A 21,972-nucleotide genomic window follows, 5' to 3' on the forward strand; every position below is an offset into this window, starting at 1 on the left:
GATAGCCACAAGACAATGTACAGCACTATGCTTGGTATAGTATGAGGAGACCCTGGGACTTGGTTGGAACCAATCATGTTACTAACCTATACCTAGACATATGATAACCTGGTCATATTTGTCTGATTGTTAAGAATAATTATGTTCATTTAATCTTAAAGCATATTGAATATACTGGTTAAGTGCTTTCATAGGACCGGTAATACGAGTATTAACATTAGATACAGTCAGTACTGTGTAAAATTAATGCATTTTAACTCTTCATGCTTTAGGGAAAAGAATTTGAGACTCGTTTAAAGGAGAAGAAGCCAGGTGACCTTTCTGAGGAGCTAAGAATAACATTGGGAATGCCAGTGGGACCAGTAAGTAAATGGTCTTCTATGTGGAATTGATTGCTTTAACCCATTAAAGACAAACTTGTATACCTACCAAAGAATGATGTTCGTGGGGATATGCTGCAACTTCGAACACGGCCGTTTAAGCTCAGCCAATATCAACCACGGTCGTTTTAAGCTCAGCCAATATCAACCACTGCATCTAAGGAGTTTGTCATTTGATGTCACCATGCCAGCGATGTGATCTTGGGTTGCTGTGGTGGCTAGAGTTCTAACAATTTCCTTCAGGCCTGCCATCTATGGAAGCTCATAAGGCTCTGCCAAAGGCATAGTCTAATAGGAAGGCTGTCAGTATAACATTGACAGGTATAATGCACTTCAATGCAGGATTTTTAATGGATGTGAACTTCTAAAACACTAATCACTGCACACTCCTGCATTGCAGTGCATGATCCCTGTCAGTGTTAGGCTGAATTCACACGTCCGTGGAACCTAGTCTGTGAGATACCGAACTGGCATCCTGCTTAGTGCCAGATCGCACGGCGTCATTGGTTGCTATGACGCTGTGCGATTCGTGCCACCTTATGATCTATAGTAGTGTATTACTGTACAGCAGCGGCGGCCCGAAGCGCACGGCGTCATAGCAACCAATGACGCCGTGCACTCCTGCACTAAGCAGGATGCCAGTCCGGTATCTCACAGACAGTGTTCCACGGACGTGTGAATGCAGCCTTATACTGACAGGCTGCCTATTAGACCTTGCCTTCGCCAGAGCCTAATGGGCTTTCATAGATGGCATGCCTGAAGGCCATTGTTAGACCTCAAGTGCTCCCAAAAAATGTTTTATTAAATTTTAAGGATAACATAATATCTCCACATCCGTAACAACCCGAACTATTAATTTATTACAGTCATGGACTGATGCTATTACATTCTCCTGTTATAAGGCTTTGATACTGTATGTATTTTACGGTTAAAAAAAAATTGATCTGCAAAAAACACGGATGACATCTGTGTCGATTCTGTATTTTGCAGAACGGAACAGCTGGACCCTAATAGGACAGTAGTATTCTTGTTCGTAATGCCGGCAATAATAGGACATGTTCTGTTTTTTTTGTGGAACGGGAATACAGACATACAGAATTTGTATGCACACGGAGTAACTTCCGTTTTATTTTATTTTTTTGCGGACCCATTGAAATTAATGGTTCCATGTACAGTCCGCCAAAAAAAAACCACGGAAATAAAATACGTTCGTGTGCATGAGCCTTGAGAGTTTATTGGGGCAAATTTAGAGAGACTGTCTAGAGATATACAGCAAGCAGGGCTGTGGAGTCTGTAAGCCAAAGTTCTGACTAGGACTACTTCATAAATGACAAATTTCCTGTAGTAAAAATTGTAATATCTGGCTTTTTCTTACTATCGTGTAAGTAATCCGGCTACTTAGATGGAATTTAAACCATGTTTATTGGAATACAATTTCAGAAATTTTCGAAATTACTGTACGTATATATGCAATGCACTATGCATTTAATAACGTATAAATGCTGTTATACATTTAACAATTGTAAGAAATCTATGAAATTGTCCTCAGAAAAAGTTAGAAAAGCTGTATAAGCTCTGTATGTGTGTGCTGGAGAGAATCACGTGCAGATGTATGCCCTGCGGAGAGTCAAGTGCAAGTCTAATAAGTCTACTTTCACACTCGCGTTTTGGCTTTCCGTTTGTGAGAACTGTTCAGGGCTCTCACAAAACGGATCAGTTTGCATTCTAATGCATTCTGAATGGAAAAGGATCTACTCAGAATCCGCATCAGTTCGGTCGCCATTCCGCTTTGGAGACTGACACCAAAACGCTGTTTGCCGCGTTTTGGTGTCTGTCTGGTGAAACTGAGCCAAACTGGCACACTATGTAAGTCAGTGGGGACGGATCCGTTTTAACTGACATAATCTGGCACAATAGAAAACAGATCCGTCCTCCATTGACTTTCAATGGTGTTCGACGGATCCGTCTTGGCTATGTTAAAGATAATACAAACGGATCCGTTCTGAACGGTTGTATTATCTGAACAGATCCGTCCATGACGGATCCACACAAAACGCGAGTGTGAAAGTAGCCTAAGGGCTGTTTCACACGAGCGGATGCCATGCGTGTCATCCGCAGCGTGAATCCAGCCAGGCTGCGCACTTGACAGCAGAGACACGAAGCAACATGATTGATAATGCTCCGTGCCTCCCTGTGATCTTTTTGCTACAAAATCACAGTGACAACTTTATCTCACTGTGATTTTGTAGTAAAAAGATCACAGAGGGGCACGGAGAATTATCAATCATGTTGCTTCGTGTCTCTGACAGCCAAGCCCCTCACTGTACAGCATTCACGCTGCGGATGACACACACTGCATCTGCTCGTGTGAAACAGCCCTAAGGGTTCTTTCACATGAGCGTGTCCCTTGCCAGAATCACGCTCCATGTGAAAGAGGGATTGTGCGGTCTGGACTACAGAAGCGCATGGTATTATCATGATTGATAATGCTGTGTGCCTCTGCCAGATAGGTCAGGCAGATGCACACAACATTATCATTAAAGATAATGAAGTGCACTTCTGTAGTCCAGACCGAACAATCCCTCTCTCACACGGAGCGCGATTCCCACAAGGGACACGCTCGTGTTAAAAGAGCCCTAAATGGGATTAAAAGAAACATGTAAAAGTGGAGCTGCTATAGTCACTGCTGCAATAAAAGGGTTGTCTGGGAATAAGTAACTTTTTACACGAGCCTGCAGCCTGCCTCCGCTATGGAAAGATCCATACTTATCTGCTCGCTGCAGCTCCAGTCCTGTGTGCTGATTCCCATGTGTTCATCATCTGGTTCACAGCTTGTTTGCTTCCTCTCTGTCCTGAGCATGGTCATCTGCTCTACTGCAGATAATGACAGGATTCAGTGGTGATGTGTCCATAAAAGACACCTCACTGCCTAAACCAGTTATTACTGTTTGTAATATAAAGACAGGAGAGGTGAGAACTGATTTTCTATCACCACTAGAACACCCTGCTTATCACTTTATAGTATGAGAACAAGAGAGAAGATAGGAGAGGTGAGAACTGATTATCTATCACCACTAGGCACTCTTCTCATCACTGCAGTTGATGGATAAGGGCCTTAGATTGATAGAACATAAAATATATTTGATTTCTAAATGTATGTGAAAGTTAATAAACTACTAACAATATTAATAACAGATCATTTTTTAAGCTGGAGTCGTTACAACTCTGCAGCCCTGACAGCAAGTTTCGCAGTGGCTTAGACAGGATGATATGTTTGGCACATGGCTAGACACTTTCTCTAACATTCTTAACAATTGGTTGGCTTAGCCTGCAACATAATTTTAACACAGAATTGTAAAGCTGTAAAATGTGGTATTCCCCCCTTTCCCACTAAGCTGCACCCATTGCCTGCCAAACCATGCCCCATGGTGCACTAGGTGCAGATGATTTCTCTAAAACTAGATGCACCAAAAATGTGCAAAACTGCAACCACTTTTGGCTGGTTTTTGACAAAGTCTTGGTGTACTTTCATTAGTAAATGTGGGCCAATGTTGATTCAATGATGGCAAAGTGTCCAGGCCTTGAAGGCAGCAAAGCTGTCCCAATTCCCCCTGCACCATCCTTCACAATTAGGATGAGATGTTTGTGTTCCTTTTGCCTCCTAACGTAGCATTGCAGCCTGTATTAAATTTACCCAAGAACAATTGGATATTCCACAATGCTTCTGTGCAGATGAGACTAAAAGTGGAACTTTTTTATCACTAGTGCATAATGCTATCTTTGGAGGAAAAGAGCATTGCATACCAACAACAAAACCTCATTCTAGCTGTAAAGCACAATGGAGGCAGCATCATGGTGGGGGGTTGATCTGTATTGCTCTGTTTTCCTGCACTCCATCGAGGTCGCATGACATTTTCCATTGTTCTGGTTCCCTATCCTGATTAGTGTTGAGCGAACTTGTGTTTTAAGTTCGGCGTCTAAAGTTTGGGTTCGGGTTATTGAAGAATCGCGTTATGAATTCCGCTACCACGGACCATAACTGAATTTAGAATCCATAACGCGATTCTTCGATAACCCGAACTTTAGACGCCGAACTTAAAACGCAAGTTCGCTCAACACTAATCCTGATGACGACATGTATCAGAGTTGTGACAAGGCTTGTAAGGCTCTGCCTTGTGGACACAACATCATCATCCATGGCTTTGCCTCTGAAGGGTAGTGTTCTGCTCATTCTCCTGGACCCTGCCCTGTAGACATGTCGTCAGCAATGATGCTGTGTCTTCTTCACGCGGGCGTCGCGGGTGAGGGCCGGATGCAATGCAGGTTCGTTCAGGGAAAATCGTGTGAGTAGGCACGCAATTTCAGTCAGTTTTGACTGCGATTCCGTTCTGTTTTTTCTGCGCGAGTGCAATGCATTTTGCACACACATCAGAAAAAACTGAATGTGGTACTTGGGCCCGATCCCGGACTTCTTCACTGAAGTTCGGGTTTTGTGTTCTGTAGATTTTATTATTTTCCTTTATAACATGGTTATAATGGAAAATAATAGCATTCTTTAATAAAGAATGCTAAATATAATGTCAATTGAGGGTTAAAAAATAATAAAAACATAACTCACCTCATCCACTTGATCGCGCAGCAGGGATCCTCTTCTTCTTGAAGAACCTGCAAAAGGACCTTCGCTGACGTTATCGCACTCACCACGTGGTGAGCGCAATGATATCAGCAAAGGTCCTTTTGCGCTGAATACTTGCCCGTGTGAAAGGGACCTCAGGGCTGTTTTTTTTCCAGCAGGGCTTCAAGCAGGCCTGGATCTGTGATATTCGAGCTGGGAGGGGAAGGAGAACCAGAGACTTAGTGCTACAAACACTCCCCTTGTGTCGGGATGTACATACAGGTTGCAGGTCACAGATCGCACTTACCCTGGAGGCTGGAAGAAGCAGATGCAGGGGATGAAAAACTTGCAGCAAAACATTTGCTCCACCAGTTGTTGCTCAGAAACTGTGGCACACTGCTGTGGAAACCAGGCCTAAAGATGCCATCTGTCGTATAGAACAACGCATTAGCAATGTAAAATATATTCATCATATCACAAATATATCAGATATGTGGCCACAAATGTACTTAATCTGTGCATGGAATATTTAAATAGCGTTTACATTGTATTACAGTCCTGACTTTCTATTATAGAACTCACATAAGGTGCCCCCACCTTGGCTTATTGCAATGCAGAGATATGGACCTCCCCCTTCATACCCCAACCTTAAAATTCCAGGGCTGAATTCTCCCATTCCTGAGGTAAGATTGTTAAACAATTTGATCTTATTTTTAACTTCTTTTAATGCATTTATCTCTTTTGCCATTACCTTAAACCTTTTTCCCCCACAATTTTAAAGGGCTGCTCATTTGGCTATCACGCTGGTGGATGGGGAAAGCCTCCTGTAGATGAAATGGGAAAACCCCTTTATGGAGATGTGTTTGGGACTAATGCATCCGATTTCCAGGTAATGATCCGGGTTCGGTGATATTCTTACTATCCTGACAATTCACTGTACACCTCCATGTTTTTATGTTCCTATACATGGCCTGTATGCACAAATAAATAGATTTTATGGTATTGTTACTTGATAGAGTAAGAATGAAGAAGAAGATCTAGACAGAACCCCATGGGGAGAGCTAGAACTGTCCGATGATGAATCCTCCTCAGAGGAAGAGGAGGAAGAAAGTGACGAAGATAAACCAGATGAGACAGGATTTATCACACCTGCTGACAGGTAAGCTGTTGCATCCCACACACTTACAAGCACAGGCCTTACTGATATACACTTAAAGGCTATGTACACCTTTGGGGCAATATTTATTTATTCCATTATACTCATTTTGAGCTAAAAAATCTGTGTTTCAATAGGTCTTTAGGTATTAACAATATGGAATCTTTTTTTGTGTACATAGCTAAGATGGATTAAGTGAATGGACTAGGCTGGCACTCTGTATGTGTGGAGTAATATGGATAAATACAATAAAATGAAAATAAAATCAATATAAAGTGATCACACAATTTAATTCAAATAACAATAATAAAATCACCAAAAATACATGGCTAAAAATGAACGCTGCGCGGCAAAATAAGACACTGCAATGACAATCATAAAATAATCATAGAAAATGTTCCCATAAAAAGTCTTTAAAATCGATGGTATTTGATAATCCTATATATATGGGTCTAATGATAGAAAAAATGAATGAAAAAATGCAGATAATGTGTCCTTCCTTTCAGCTGCTGTATGGAGAGGAATGCCGCATTAGGTGTGCGGTAATAGATTGTATCTATATTTTGAAAAGGACTTTTAAAAGAAACAGGTTCCCAAAGCGACTTGATACATTGTCTCTAGTCCAATTTGATGTACAGGTGAAATGCTGTATGCTCTAAGGTAACAGTAAGTCTTACCTTTGCCCAGATGGTATTTAAAGTAAGTGTAGATGCCGCATACCTGATTATGCACGGTCTTGTATTTGTATGTGGGCACAAACGCTGGAGTAGCGTGGTCTATGGCGTGCTCCTGGCTTGGTCCGCAGCAGAGTATCGATACTCTGCTGCGGACCAAGCCAGACAATGTATCAAGTCGCTTTGGGAACCTGTTTCTTTTAAAAGTCCTTTTCAAAATATAGATACAATCTATTACCGCACACCTAATGCGGCATTCCTCTCCATACAGCAGCTGAAAGGAAGGACACATTATCTGCATTTTTTCATTCATTTTTTCTATCATTAGACCCATATATATAGGAATATTATCAAATACCATCGATTTTAAAGACTTTTTATGGGAACATTTTCTATGATTATTTTATGATTGTCATTGCAGTGTCTTATTTTGCCGCGCAGCGTTCATTTTTAGCCATGTATTTTTGGTGATTTTATTATTGTTATTTGAATTAAATTGTGTGATCACTTTATATTGATTTTATTTTCATTTTATTGTATTTATCCATATTACTCCACACATACAGAGTGCCAGCCTAGTCCATTCACTTAATCCAATTTTCTCCTGTATGGGTGATACAGTTTTTGGCTTAGAGCACCTGGTCCTGATTGCTTAGGAGTGAGCTATTCCTGTTATTTACTTCTACATAGCTAAGATGCTCTAGCAGCGACCTGTGTATTTACTGTCTGTTCCGTCATCTGGGGAGCAGATGGACTCCTAATCTCTGCTCTCTGACATTATAAACACTCAATAAAGCTCAATCCTTATCTTGCTGATAAGAATGTGGCTTAAATAAGTGTTTGTGACCTCTTAGTATTTTAGAGATGAGGGTTATTAGATGACCGAAAGTAAAAGTACCAGGCACACGGTTAGAAAAATAGTTAACCCTTTGTGAAAGAATGGCTCAATATTTTTAATAAAGGCCAATTGAAAATATGATTTTAGCCAAAAATGAGTAAAATGCAGTCATAAACAAAATCTGCCTCCAAAGGTGTACATGGCCTCTAAGCTATTTACACCTCAATTGGGGCATAAAAAGATGCAAATTATTGTGCAGGCAATTACACCATATTTGCACCAAAATTTGTGACTTTGAGCTTCTCATCGCATTTTTTAAAGTGGCAAGCAACGGGATGGGGCTTAGTGGGAGGGACCGCCAGCTTTACTATAACTTTTGCCAGAAACTAGCATAAATTACAGCTCAAGTGATAGATATGACAGATCACATCATGGATATGAGTTTTTGGTGCACAGAGTGCCAGAGGTGCACCTAATTTATCAGCCGCTTAATAAATTAGGCGCCAGGGGATCAAACTAATTTATGGGAACGACGGTCTTTATAAATCTCTCCCAATTGTATTGTAAAAGTGGCAATATTGGTCTACAATCATCTAAAAACAATGAATGAACTATAAGACAGAGCACTATAATAAAAGGCTCTAGGATCATACAAAGCTTTGAGATTATAGTGGTTATCTCAACTGGGCAGCCCCTTCTGCTTGTTTGCCTTAACACTAGTATCTGAAATCCCAGCTGTTGTTAAGGAAAGCTTGCAAGTCTTATTACACAGCCACCGTTTCTACTCCTGCACCACTTTTTCTAAATTTGCTCTTCATTATTTACCTTCTGAACATCTGTTTGTGTGTCTTAATCCGTTTTGTTGTGCTATTGCAGTGGGCTTATTACTCCTGGAGGATTTTCTTCAGTCCCTGCCGGTATGGAGACTCCAGAACTTATTGAGTTGCGAAAAAAGAAGAATGAGGAGGCCATGGATGGGTAAGAGAACCTTCAGGTTTTTTTCCAGACTAATGCGATACATAGTTTTAATATTGATTTGCATCAATATAATTATTCTCTGCCTGTTTGATTATGCTGACTGTTTATTCTGTGTTCCACCAGTACGGAAACACCATTGCTCTACACTGTCCTGCCAGAAAAGAGGACGGCGACTGTCGGTGGAGCTATAATGGGATCCACGCACATCTATGAGATTTCATCAGTGAGTAAATTGGTGCCAGTGACTGTTATGGAAAGTGAAATCTATAGACAAACACTAGGCTTACTGGTTTATGTGGCTAGGGTAGGCTGTAACAGTGTGGAATCTTATTGGTTGCTATAAGCAGATGTCCCATATGATATAAATCTGTCTGTGTGAGCGACATCAGTGTTACATTTTGTCAAGACTCAAATATTCAGGCGTATGTTTACTATATAAACAAAAAGACAGGGCGCACCATAGGGTGAAAACGTATGGGAAAAGTGAAATAGACTCCAAAATTGGATGGTTGTGCAAATGATAGGCACAACACTATTGAAGACGTGTCGGAAATAAAATCAATCCCCAATGGACAGGTAGGTATGCAGACACGGATGCGGGTCTCCTCAGATGCGTGTGCCTGGGCCCTCACAGAGGATCTATGCAAAGTAGAAGAAAGGAACATCCCTCGGCGCAAGGAACCAACCAGATGCGAATGAAGAATCTTCAGAAATATTTATTGCAAACTCACTATGTGTTTCGTGGACCACTTCCCTTTTATCAGGGGATGCGCCGAGGGATGCTCCTTTCTTCTACTTTTTATTTTGTCAAGACTCATTTAGTTTCTTGCTATAAAAAAAATAGCCAATTAGTTTATAAAACAAAATTATACTACAGCATTTATGCTTAAAGGGGTTGTGCCACTAATATAAATATATCCCTCCCAACAGATATCACTGTTATATAACTTTCTCGCCCATATTCATTGGGGGACATAGGAACCGTGGGTATAGCCGTGTCCTCTAGGAGGCGTTGACACTAGTAAAAGCAGTTAGCTGCTCCCTTGGCAGCTATACCCCCTATAGCCTGGAGAGAGAGCTTCAGTTTTTTCTAGTGTCAATAGGAGGCAAGACCTCCCTGCTCTGCAGGGAATCTCCTGAAGATTTTTTATTTTAGTTTATTTTTTTGCTTCTTTTTCAGATGGGAAAACAGTGGACGCCTCGCCTCACTGTTCTCCCGGGGTCGAGTTGCGCCAGTGCCGGTCACCCGCACTGCTGCATCCCTCACAGAAGACAAGGTGGACCAGGGCAGCCTCGCTCCCCTGCATCCCGCCAGCCAAAGGGTCACCCATCCAAGCCCCCCTTTTCCAGCGTCCTGCCACTACGGTGCCAGTAGCTGAAGGGGTGACCCTGCTGGACCAGAGGAGGGGTGAAGATGGCGGCAAGACAGAAGATGAGGTGCGTACACGGGACTAGGTAAGTATGTTTAACCTCCCCCCTCCTCTGACCATCCCCTTCTATTCTTGGTTATCAGGGACAGTCTATGACCCTATCCAGGGACCGCTGGGGTGCCGCCAGTGTCTGAGTGGTGAGACACTCGCTTCTGTTAACTTCCTCTGGGAGTTAATCATGCTGGCGCTCTCTGGCCTTTCCTCGTTAATCACTGGGCGCATATTGGGGGATATTGGCACTGTAAGCAGGAGACCGAGCGCACTGCTGCCTGGGTGCGCTCGGTCAGACAGCGGAGACACCTACCACCATCATCCACCCCTTCCAGGAGCGGATGCGCTGCAGTGAGAGAGCGCCGCTCCGGAGGGGGTTAACTGTCGCGCGATCGGCCGTGCACCGCTTCAGTGTTCCGGCCACGTTTTTTTTTTTCCCCTTCTCGGCTCGTGTTAGTATGAGAGGGGCCGAGAAGCAGAAGGGAGAATCAGTGTCCGGTTCACTGCTCTGCTACCCCTGCGCCCCGGCCGACCTACAGCTCCAGTGTGCGCAACATGCGGACCCGACCACCCCCGCTGCGAACTGGGGGCAGGCACCAGCGCAAAAACAGGGATGGGAGCGGAGAGGCTCCCCCTATGTAGATCGCTGCTGTCAGGGCACTAGGGAGTTAATAGGCGCAAATTCTTCCCGCCACTCACACCCCCCCCCCCCCCCCCCCTCCTGAAGTCGATTGGCCCCGCCCCCCTTCCTCAGGGCAGCTTAACTCCTTCTGGCCAGCCACCTGTGGCCGGCCCCAGATTTTCTGAGGATTCTATCTTCAGTAGAAGTGCCGGAAAGTTAAGTTAACCCCTTCCTGCCTCTCTGCCCACTTGTTGTTGGGCAGCCTAATAAAAAAAAGGGAGACAAGGCAGATGCGCATTCATAAATGCCTCATTACAGCAGGACCTCCCCTCCCCCTGTTTGTGTGGTACCAAGCTGGGCCCGGGTCCTCTAGTTCTCTAGCGTACTTCACAAGGATGTCTGGGTTCCCAATCCGCTCTCTGGGGCCGTTTGGTTGACAATTCTCCACCTTCGCAAATCCCGTGTAGGACAGCTGATGTATTCCCAATCCACCCTCCGGGTCGTTTGGTTGATAATTTTACACCTGCGCAATTAAGTGAAGGACCTCTGCAGGATTCCCAATCCGTCCTCCGGGGCCGTTTGGTTAATAATTCTCCACCTGCTCAATACAGCGGAGAACCTCTGGAATTCCCAATCCACCCTCCGGGGTCGTTTGGTTGATAATTCCCCACCTGCGCGATTCCAGTGGGGGACAACTGGAACTTCCCAATCCACCCTCTAGGGTCGTTAGGTTGATAATTCTCTGCAAGCTCAATTTTATACAGGACCTCTGTTCCCAATCCACCCCCTGGGTAGTTTGGTTGATAAGCCCCCACCTACGCAGTCCGCAACTGGGGCAAGTTTCTGAGGCGTAGACCTGCGCGCTATCTCCACGCCCCCTCCCTTTCTCCCCAGGTCACGCTCAGGCGCACCCTCGAGGGAAGGGGGGGTGGGGGGGGGAGAGAATCACTGATTCAGACCCTGACGTGAATCCGGAACAGTCTCCTAAGATTGTGTCTACGGTGGCCAGTAGCACTTGTCGTAGGCATTACCCCTTTTCTTTAGGCGGAGTAATTGCACTACTTCAGGATACAGTTCTGACCTTATACATTGTCCCCTGCCATAGGTGGACTAAGTACAATAACACTGTTTTCAGTGCATTCCCCCTTCTGTAGGTGGCGGAATTGCACCTTCACTGGGTTCAGTACCTGCGTATTCATTAGCTCATTCCATAGGTGGAGCGATTACATTCTCACTGGTTACAAGGTGTGCTGTATGCATTACCCCCTTACTCAGGTGCTAATTGCTCTCCCACAGGGTACAGGACTGCCATATGCACTAGTTCTCGCCGTGGGCATTAACCCCCCTTGTTAGGTGGGGTATTTTCCCTACCACTGGCTTAAGTACTCCGTATGTATTCCACCTTCCATAGGTAGGGTAATTACACCACCATTGGATACGGTCCGACTGTCGCACTATCCTTCCATAGGCGGAGTGTTGCGCGTCACTGTGCTTCCTACTTGCCTTACCCCCTTTCGCAAGTGATCCACTAGCGGGGGAATACCTGAACATCTTCAGATTCTGCAATTCAACTGCGCCACGGCTCTAGGTGCCTTTGCTTATTTTATAAGGGGCGTGGCAACAGTCGGTACTCAACGGTGCTCGGTACTCTTACTCTAGTGCTATATGAGTGCCGCCAGTGGTTATGGTGACTATTCCTCATTGTGTTCCTTTGGAGCTGGTGTTGGGCATGATTATAACTCCTCTGTCTTCTCAGGGGGTTTACTAGCATCACTTGTGTCCTAGAGACTCCCATCTCCATGGGCTTCCATTGTCCCAGTCGGTTATGATATTGTCCGCATCAGTAGAAGTGCGTACACCATTGCACATATATGATGAGTACGTTCCAGAGAGTCAAGTGTTACACTGACTCTATATTCTCTTTCCACCGTTCCTGATGTGGGAAGTGGTTGTGCTGGCACTCTGGTTTAGCTTTGCAGCCTGTTCTCCTCCGCTGGTGCAGATTTTACGCTGGTACTAGCGTTCGCAGTCGCTACAGTGGGGCATTCCCTCAAGTAGGGGTTCTACCCTGACGCTCGCTTGGCGGTTGTTCCTGTTCAACGCCCTTCCCAGGTGGAGCGTTTAAGGTTAGCTCTCCTTCCCGGGGGCAGTATGATACCATGGCTTCTACCGGATTCCTCTACTCTGCCCCTCAGTTTGTGCTGGCGGGGCACGCTGCAGCTTCTACGGTATGGGGGTCCTGGAGTAGCCATTACATACTCTGGCTCCTCCTGCACGGTGCCTTTGTCAGGTGATGGATTCTTCTATCGCCGAATTCGGGGGCATACGCTGCATGGCCTCCTCCTTAGGCGGAGTATGGCACCGCCGCTATCATCCGGTGGCTACTTCTGTGTACTGCCAGTCTCAGATGGGGAATGGGCTTTGCCCTTCCCCCTTTTTCCTTCCATTTATTCCTTCTCTGGCTCAGGGTTCATGGCCACTCCGCAAACCTTGGTAGCTCCTATGTTACTACTTCCCCTCATCTACGTTGATGCAGGGTATTGGTTCTGTGGGTTTTTCTTCCAGTCTTGTTCCGGACCGACTGTTGGGCTGTGACGTTTTCCATACTCTACTTCTACAGGTGAATCCTACCCGTTGGTCCTGGGTGTACTACCTACCCGTATCTACAACTACCTCTCTTGAGACTTGACTAGTGACTGCCATGTCAGTCCGATGTAGTCATGCCTTTTCACTGCACATTCTGTGGCTAGACTACGAGACTCACCACGCCAGGCAGAGCGGGGGTGCTGTCACGACTGTTGATGGAGTTTTGTTCCTGGAACGGAACACCCCTTCTATTCTTCCTCCTCGAGGCAGGAGTTTTTTCTCTCTAATCTTGGTTTGGTCGAAAAATTCCGTCGAGCAGTGTTGCTACATCGTCAATACACGGTCACTGACGTAACTCCACCGCCGGTGATTCTCATATCGTCTCTACTTTTACCTATCCAATGCATTGATTCCTTGGCTTGCGGTTGGACATGCCTCATTCAGGCGTTATTTTCTCGGTAGTTTATCAGCCAGCTTCTCAGTCTCCCTGATAGGCTCGGGGGACATTGGTGGACCACTTACCGTTTCCGTGGAGCGCTTCCCTTTAGCAGGGGTGGATCCTGCGGTCCTGGGTTTTTGCTTGGACATTAGTTCTTTGCTGGGTAAGGTTCGGCGCTGTGTATCCTTCCAGCGTCCTCTGACCCACCCGGGGCCCACAATACCTTCCTTCAGGGAATGGCGCATACGATTCCTCCATACCGTCCTCCTTTACCGCCTTGGGATCGGACCTTAGTCCTTTCAGCGCTCCAGAATTCTCCCCTTGAACCCTTGCGGGAGATGTCACTCTGACTCCTGTCCTGGAAGGTGTTTTTTTTCTTGTGGCTATTACATCCATCAGACGGGTGTCCGGGTTGGGGCGCTCTCTTGCAGAGCACCTCCTGGTTCTGACAGGGATAAGCGGTTCCCTGGCCCGTTCTTTCCTTTGTCCCGACGGTGGTCTCTGATTTCCATTTCAATGAAGAAACTGTCCTTCTATCACTGTGTCCCTCCCCTTCACACCCTAGGGAAAGGGAGTTAGGTCATTTGGACGTTGTCAGGGCCCTGACTATTTATTTGCCAGCCTCCAGTTCCTTCCGGCGTACGGACTCTCCTTTGTTTTTGTCATTCTAGAGGGTTTTTCGCAAGGCATTGGCGGCCTCCAGGGTGGCAATTGCACATCTGCATTTGCTTAAGCATACTGCACCCGGGGCAGGGTTCCGCCCTTCGGTGTCACAGCTCATTCCACCAAAGCGGTGGGCGCTCTTGGGCTCGGAGGATTCAAGGTTCGGCCGCGCAGTTGTGCAGGGCGGCTACTGTCCTCCTTACGCACATTCACTTAATTTTGCCAGGTGCATACTTATGCATCGGCGGGCGCCGCCTTTGGCCCGCAGGTCTTGCAGGCGGCAGTTCTTAGTTGCCTACAGGGGCACTTGCTCCATGGGTCTGTGGTTTTCCCTCCCTGTGGACTGCTCTCGGACGTCCCACGGTTTCTGTGTCCCCCAATGAATATGGGCGAGAAAAGTAGATTTTTGTAAAACTTACCAGTAAAATCTCTTTCTCGCTCTTCATTGGAGGACACAGCACCCACCCAATATTATTGTTCGGCCACAGTTGTGGCTGTTGCTGGTTAGAACCTAGTTAGGTTCTTGGCATTGTTGCTGTTCCACGTTATTTCGTTGGTTTACTTGCTTCCTACTACTGCTTCTCACAAACTGGAGCTCTCTCTCTCCAGGCTGGAGGGGGTATAGCTGCCAGGGGAGGAGCTAACAGCTTTATCTAGTGTCAACGCCTCCTAGAGGACATGGCTATAACCTACAGTCTCTGTGTCCCCCAATGAAGAGCGAGAAAGAGAATTTACTGGTAAGTTTTACAAAAATCTCATTTTTCCCCAAATACCACCATTTATCAAAACTCCTCCTTTTTCGAAAGTGATTAGCCTGCCCATTGCGCTCTCCGGCAAATCAGTTTCGATTTTCAGTTGCTGTTATTTATGTTCTGCATTGAAGTCTTGTAATGTAGGATGTAGGAAGCATCATTGGTAAGAACAAGGGGTGTGGTTAGTAATTTGCTCAGGTTAGGAGCCATCTCACTGCCCTAATGGGGCAGTCACATAACAAAGCAGGAAATAGGATTCAAACATGGGGGATAAGAGAAAACTGCAAGTGAGGTAAATTTGAATATAAAATCCAACGAGGAATAGGAACTAGAGTAATTAATGAAAATACACTTTAGAGTGAAAAGTAGTTTATAGCACAAACCCTTTAAAGGAGTTGTCCCAATTTTTTTTTTTATGTACCTGCTTCGCTGTACCATTCGGGCTCCAGCAATCCCGGACTGTCTTAACATAATTTTCCAGTCTCCACAAACTCCTTGGGCATATTGGGTCCCATGCGCTGCTGTAAGCATTGACTCGACTCAGTGGTGATGTGTCACCAAATGGCACATCACTGCTGGGTCATGTGCCACTTGGGAACACTAAAGCCAGTATTTGGCTGCAGCATTGCACGTGACCCTTTCTGTGCAGAAAGTTTACATGCGGAGACTAGAAGTCTAGAGAACTCAGCCCATGAGCACCAGAGCCTGAAAAAAGAAAATCAGGGACATCCCCCAGAAAACTCATTTAAGCCTAATGCTCAGACTGGCATCTTTGCTTTACAGGAGCCATATCTTATCTCGCTATTTGTCTATATACAGTGGACCCTCAAGATACAATGGCCTCAGGACACAATATTTTCAACATACAGTGGTGTCTTCTGACCCATCGTAAGTTGAAACTAGACTCCACATACGATGCCTCATACTCTGATCCAACAAATTCCCTCAGATCAACGAATTAAGGCCCGTTCTCTAGTAAAACAGCTGTATTAGTTGATAGTTAACAGCTATTTCTAACTGTTTATATGTAAGGACTTGTTTTATCTGTCTTAGTTATCTGCTTATTTTTCTTAAACACATTTTCTCTTATCTTAGATGACATTTTGGGGCTTTGGAACCAATTACTCAAGTTACAATGGTTTGAACATACGCTGGTCGTCCTGGAGCCAATTGATAGTGTAACTTGAGGGACCACTGTATCTGTTTTATAACAGATTCATATGTATTCTTTATTGTTGAGTTAAAAAGTCCTAAATTTTGGCACACACCATATTTGTGCCATAATTTGCAACTTTTTCAGCTTCTCACTTGGAGTGGGTAGACCCTATCACGGCCTACTGGATTTGCTATAACTAGTGCCAGAAACTGCAGTCTTGCTTGCTGGAAGTTTTGTTACACCAGACATTTGCCTCATTAGGTAGTTTTACTACCTAACTGGTTAACTGATTACATTTTTATTTTTTCTATTTTTTTCACAGGCCTTGTCTCGGAGGGGTGCACCTACAGAACCACAAGGTGTGGAGGTGGCTTTAGCACCAGAAGAGCTTGAATTGGACCCATCAGCAATGACACAGAAGTATGAGGAAAGAGTGCGGGAAGCACAGGAACAAGTACAAAAAGAGGACTTTAGCGACATGGTGGCCGAACATGCAGCCAAACAGAAAGTATGTTTCCACTGTATAAAATCTTCATTAACATGCGTTATTAGTTGTCTTCTAGTCAAGTGTCCGTATTATCCTTGCCATGCTCTGAAGATTATCAATATTCCACTTAGTTTCTTCATTATCTTTTGAAATTAGTCAACACTTTCTCCATTATTGTCTGTTAAGGCCCATTCACATGACCGTACGCGGAATGGATGCGGACCCATTCACTCCAAGGGGGCTGCAAAAGATGCAGACAGCACCCTGTGTGCTGTCTGCATCCGTACTTCCTTTCTGCGGCCCCCCAATTGCAGACAAGAATAGCCATTTCTATCACAGGATTGCCCGTCCGCAAAATGTGGAACGCACAAGAGCCGGTATCTGTGTTTTGCGGGGTACAAAACGCATCTGGCCATCTGAATGGGCCCTTACTCTGAAATGTTGGGGGTAGGGCTGCAGCAAACTATTATTTTAGCAATCAAGTATTCTACCGATTTTATTTTTACGATTAATCGAGTACTCTAATAAGAAAAAATGAATTAATAGACTGTTTACCTTTTATATAAAAAAAATAATCAGACCCCAACACCCTTCGTTCCCCCCTGTGCGATCAGTCTAAGTGCATCTGTTCCTCCCCAGTGCCATCAGCTCCACTATCCACCAGTGCCATCAGCTCCGTTCCCCCAGTGCCTTCATCTCTCTCCCACCCCAGTGCCTTCAGCTCCACTCCCACAGTGCTATCAGACCCTCCATGTCCCCCACTCCCCCAGTGCCTCCATGCCTACCATTGCCATATGATGTCCCCCACTGCCATCAGATCAGCCCCTCCATGCCATGTCCTCCACTCCCCCGGTGCCATCCGCCCCTCCATGCCATCCATTGCCATGTCGTCCTCCCCCAGTGCCTCCATGCCATCCATTGCCATGTCGTCCTCCCCCAGTGCCTCTATGCCATCCATTGCCATGTCGTCCTCCCCCAGTGCCTCTATGCCATCCATTGCCATGTCGTCCTCCCCCAGTGCCTCTGCCATCCATTGCCATGTCGTCCTCCCCCAGTGCCTCTGCCATCCATTGCCATGTCGTCCTCCCCCAGTGCCTCTATGCCATCCATTGCCATGTCGTCCTCCCCCAGTGCCTCTGCCATCCATTGCCATGTCGTCCTCCCCCAGTGCCTCTATGCCATCCATTGCCATGTTGTCCTCCCCCATTGCCATCTGTCGTACTCCCCCAGTGCCTCCATGCCATCCACCATGTCCCACACTCCCCCAGTGTCATCAGATCAGCCCCTCCATGCCATGTCCCCCATCGCCATCAGCTCCTCCATGCCATTTCCATCCATGTCCTCCAGCGCCATCAGCCCCTTCAAATCACAGGTGCCCCCCAACCCCCTTCCCCCCCCCCCTGCAGATTTTGGCCCCTGCTAACTTTTACTTAACTTTCCTGGCAGTGCGCTGACATGGAGTCCGCAGGAGACGGACTGCATCTTCTTCCTACTTCTCGGCATGCACTGGCGGGACCTGATGTCACACACAGTATCAGCCAGTGCGCTGACTATGTGTGCACATAAGGCCCTGGCAGCACGGTGCAGACAGGAGGCCACAGAGGCTAACTTTTATTTCTTGACATTCATAATACAGGGTTTTGATCTGCCATAGTTGAAGTCAGAAAGGGAGACATTTGACGAATGCTTCACAAGGTTTTGTTTTTGTCCTTCTCAGGACTCACATTGCATGACTATAGTTAAAATGGAATGGGTTTGTCTTTGTCCCCTTCACTATTGTACTATAAATATTCCTAATTTTGCTCTTATTGTACTAATATACTATTAATTTCTTTTGTATTTTTTTAATGCAGCAAAAAAAGAGGAAGGGACAGCCGCAAGACTCCCGTGCAGGAGGCAAAAAATACAAGGAGTTTAAGTTCTGAGCACCCTTTTATTTTTTTTCTTTATTCCTTGTCAATTACGTGTATTTGTAATAAAACCTGTTAAGTTGTCTTATTTTTTGGCTCTTGCTCATATGTTAATATGGGCCAAAGTGTGAAGGAAAAATATTTGGCAGTTTCTGTTCCTCACTACACTTTTGGACTAAAGGACCTGTGATACAGGAGATGTGCGGTATGTCTGGAAAAGAACGGAGAAAAAGGATGTTTGGTTATTCTCTGACATCAAGAAATAATAAATAGCTGGTGTCTGATTTGACTAAGTACCGGTAATATATTGTATTCCTCAATCATCATGGGTAAGCAATGCCCAATTTTCCCGGCGCCTCCCCAACGGCACTCAACAGTAGGGTGTCCCCGCCCCCTGGACAGGAAACAACACGGAAGCGGAAGTTTAAAAGGCCTCCTCTCCTTCCCTAAGTCAGTGTTGTTTCCTGTCCCCGGGTCGCACGGAAGCTCCTCCTGTTGTGTTCCAGGAACTATACGTTGGTGCATGGTCTCTTCCCCAGAGTCTGGGAGGGCCGTGCACAGGATAGGGGGCCTCGGGGACGCAGTGCCTCCATCCTCCGGCTTAAGTCCTTCATTGCAAGGCAGCCCCGGGCTGTCGCTTGATCCCTGAACCCGGAGCAAGGAGTAATCTTAGTAGGCGTTCTGTGGGCGGAGACTCCCCATGACCAGAGCGGGGAGAGTCTCATTATTGGCTAAAATGGCAGCGCATGCGTGATGACGTATTCACGGCGTCACGTGCGCCGTGACATCACGCCAAATGTCGGCATTTGAAAAAGCCGGGAACGCTGGCGTTTTTTCCTGCGGTGTGTCCGGCTCTGGTGATGTCGGCCCCTATCCATTTGGATGCTGCCCGCAAGCCAATGGATCCAGCCTCATTCACCCTTAGCCCGGTAAGCCTCCTCTCTGTATCTGGTTTATACACTTTTCACCCTGGGTGCCTGGTGCTGGGGGAATCTCTTATATTAAACCTAGTTCCATTTAATCCCTTCTTGTGATTACTCTTACTCTTAGGGCAGAGAAACCTCCATTACCAAGGCACCAGGGGCTAAATCAAGCTGCAAAAAATTTGCAATTTGCCGGAAATCCTTTGTCCCTAAGGGCAAGAAATTATGTACAAAGTGTACGGAAAGAGCGAAGAATCCCTCTCTATTTTGGATTCTATGCGCAATATTAAAGAAGGGAATGCAGCAGTGGAATCCAGGCTGCTGCCTTCATCTCCTCAGGCCTCTACTTCCCATAGATCTCTTGGCTCCCTGTCATATGGGCTGGAGTTAGATGAAGGAGAGATTACCTCCAGTAACAATTCTGACTCCTCAGAAGATGAGTCGGGCAGACCATTATTTCTCCCAGAAGACACCCAGGGTCTCTTAAAAACTATAAGATCCACTATGAACCTGGAAAATACTAAAGAAAGCGTATCCTTACAAGACCAGATGTTCCAGGGTCTGGGTGATAGAGAAAAAGGCGGGTATTTCCAATCCACAATAATATAAAATCACTCATATCCAGAGAGTGGAAGGATCCTGAAAAACGTAAGCCTATTACAGGTTCTTTTAAAATAAAATATCCGTTTGCAAAATTGATGCACCGGTGGCTCGGATTTCAAAGAAGTCATCACTCCCGTTTTAAGACATGGGTCTACTCCGGGACCCAATGGATAAGAAATGTGAAAGCCTGCTGAAAAGAGCCTGGGAGACAAAAACAGCCATGTTCAGGCCTAGTATTTCAGCTACTTGCACCGCAAGGTCCTTATCTGTGTGGTTATCTCAACTAGAAAGTCATTTGACAGCAGGTACTCCCAGAGAAGAGATCCTGGCATCCTTGTCAGTACTTAAACAATTAAAAAAAAAATTGGCGGATGCCTCAGCAGACTTGGTAAAGCTTAAAATAAAATATGAAAAGTCAGTCCTGTGTCCCAACACGGACAATTACTTGCGCTGCTGCTGGTCCCGGAGTAGTGTGGTAGGTACTTCACACTGGATATGCAGATAATAAAAGTTTTGGAACCGCGCTGCTTGAGACTATGTTCCCCGGTCAACAGTGAATAGCACAGGGCACCGGCCCCTCTCCTCTTCACCCAAAGGATCCGATCTTCCACAGACCTCCTCCTCTACAGGGTTAAGAAGATTGGCAGAATAGTGAAGCACCCTTTTGCAAGTTAGTTTAAAAGGTTTTATTCTACTCACAAGAGTCGGTAGACAAAAGGCATATAACACAATAAAAAACCGTCACGTTCCTGCCCGACCCGGGTTTCGCTGTCTCGCTTCCTCAGGGGCGACAACTGCGCATGTCCGCAGTAGGGCCCTTTAAATAGCCCAGCTTGTCCCATTACATGAGCCGGTATTTATCCGAATCATATTCCAAAGTTACAAGCAACAGTTTCAAATCATACATAATAAAAATGCAAACAGTAATCTTCTTATACATTCAAAGTAAAAAATAAAAGTTAAAATTTCTCTTGCTATTATAAACACTTATTCACATATTCACCCTTTCGGGTTACCGCAGTTCTGTTTAATAGGTATACTTCCTAAACCTGCTACTAAACATTTCTATCCCGCATCATAGCATTAACAGCCGATACCTTAAATCCCTCAAGCTTTACCTATACACTGCGTGCAGAATTATTAGGCAAATGAGTATTTTGACCACATCATCCTCTTTATGCATGTTGTCTTACTCCAAGCTGTATAGGCTCGAAAGCCTACTACCAATTAAGCATATTAGGTGATGTGCATCTCTGTAATGAGAAGGGTTGTGGTCTAATGACATCAACACCCTATATTAGGTGTGCATAATTATTAGGCAACTTCCTTTCCTTTGGCAAAATGGGTCAAAAGAAGGACTTGACAGGCTCAGAAAAGTCAAAAATAGTGAGATATCTTGCAGAGGGATGCAGCACTCTTAAAATTGCAAAGCTTCTGAAGCGTGATCATCGAACAATCAAGCGTTTCATTCAAAATAGTCAACAGGGTCGCAAGAAGCGTGTGGAAAAACCAAGGCGCAAAATAACTGCCCATGAACTGAGAAAAGTCAAGCGTGCAGCTGCCAAGATGCCACTTGCCACCAGTTTGGCCATATTTCAGAGACATGGCCAAGGTAAGAAAGGCTGAAAGACGACCACCACTGAACAAGACACACAAGCTGAAACGTCAAGACTGGGCCAAGAAATATCTCAAGACTGATTTTTCTAAGGTTTTATGGACTGATGAAATGAGAGTGAGTCTTGATGGGCCCGTGGCTGGATTGGTAAAGG

General features: G+C 45.4%; 1 protein-coding gene across 1 annotated transcript in view; it reads left to right on the forward strand.

Moving 5' to 3' along the window:
• Window positions 1-18,767, forward strand: part of SF3B2 (splicing factor 3b subunit 2) — a 74,441-nt gene extending 55,674 nt beyond the window's left edge. Inside the window, exons 14-21 of the mRNA XM_040409906.1 lie at window positions 273-362; window positions 5,571-5,678; window positions 5,777-5,884; window positions 6,012-6,154; window positions 8,540-8,641; window positions 8,765-8,864; window positions 16,603-16,788; window positions 18,621-18,767. Of these exons, the coding sequence (XP_040265840.1) occupies window positions 273-362; window positions 5,571-5,678; window positions 5,777-5,884; window positions 6,012-6,154; window positions 8,540-8,641; window positions 8,765-8,864; window positions 16,603-16,788; window positions 18,621-18,692 (909 nt within the window). The 3' untranslated portion in view covers window positions 18,693-18,767. The remainder of the gene's footprint in view (window positions 1-272; window positions 363-5,570; window positions 5,679-5,776; window positions 5,885-6,011; window positions 6,155-8,539; window positions 8,642-8,764; window positions 8,865-16,602; window positions 16,789-18,620) is intronic.
• Window positions 18,768-21,972: the final 3,205 nt, after the last annotated feature.

The sequence above is a fragment of the Bufo bufo genome, chromosome 10 (genome assembly GCF_905171765.1).
Source record: "Bufo bufo chromosome 10, aBufBuf1.1, whole genome shotgun sequence".
Lineage (NCBI taxonomy): Eukaryota > Metazoa > Chordata > Amphibia > Anura > Bufonidae > Bufo > Bufo bufo.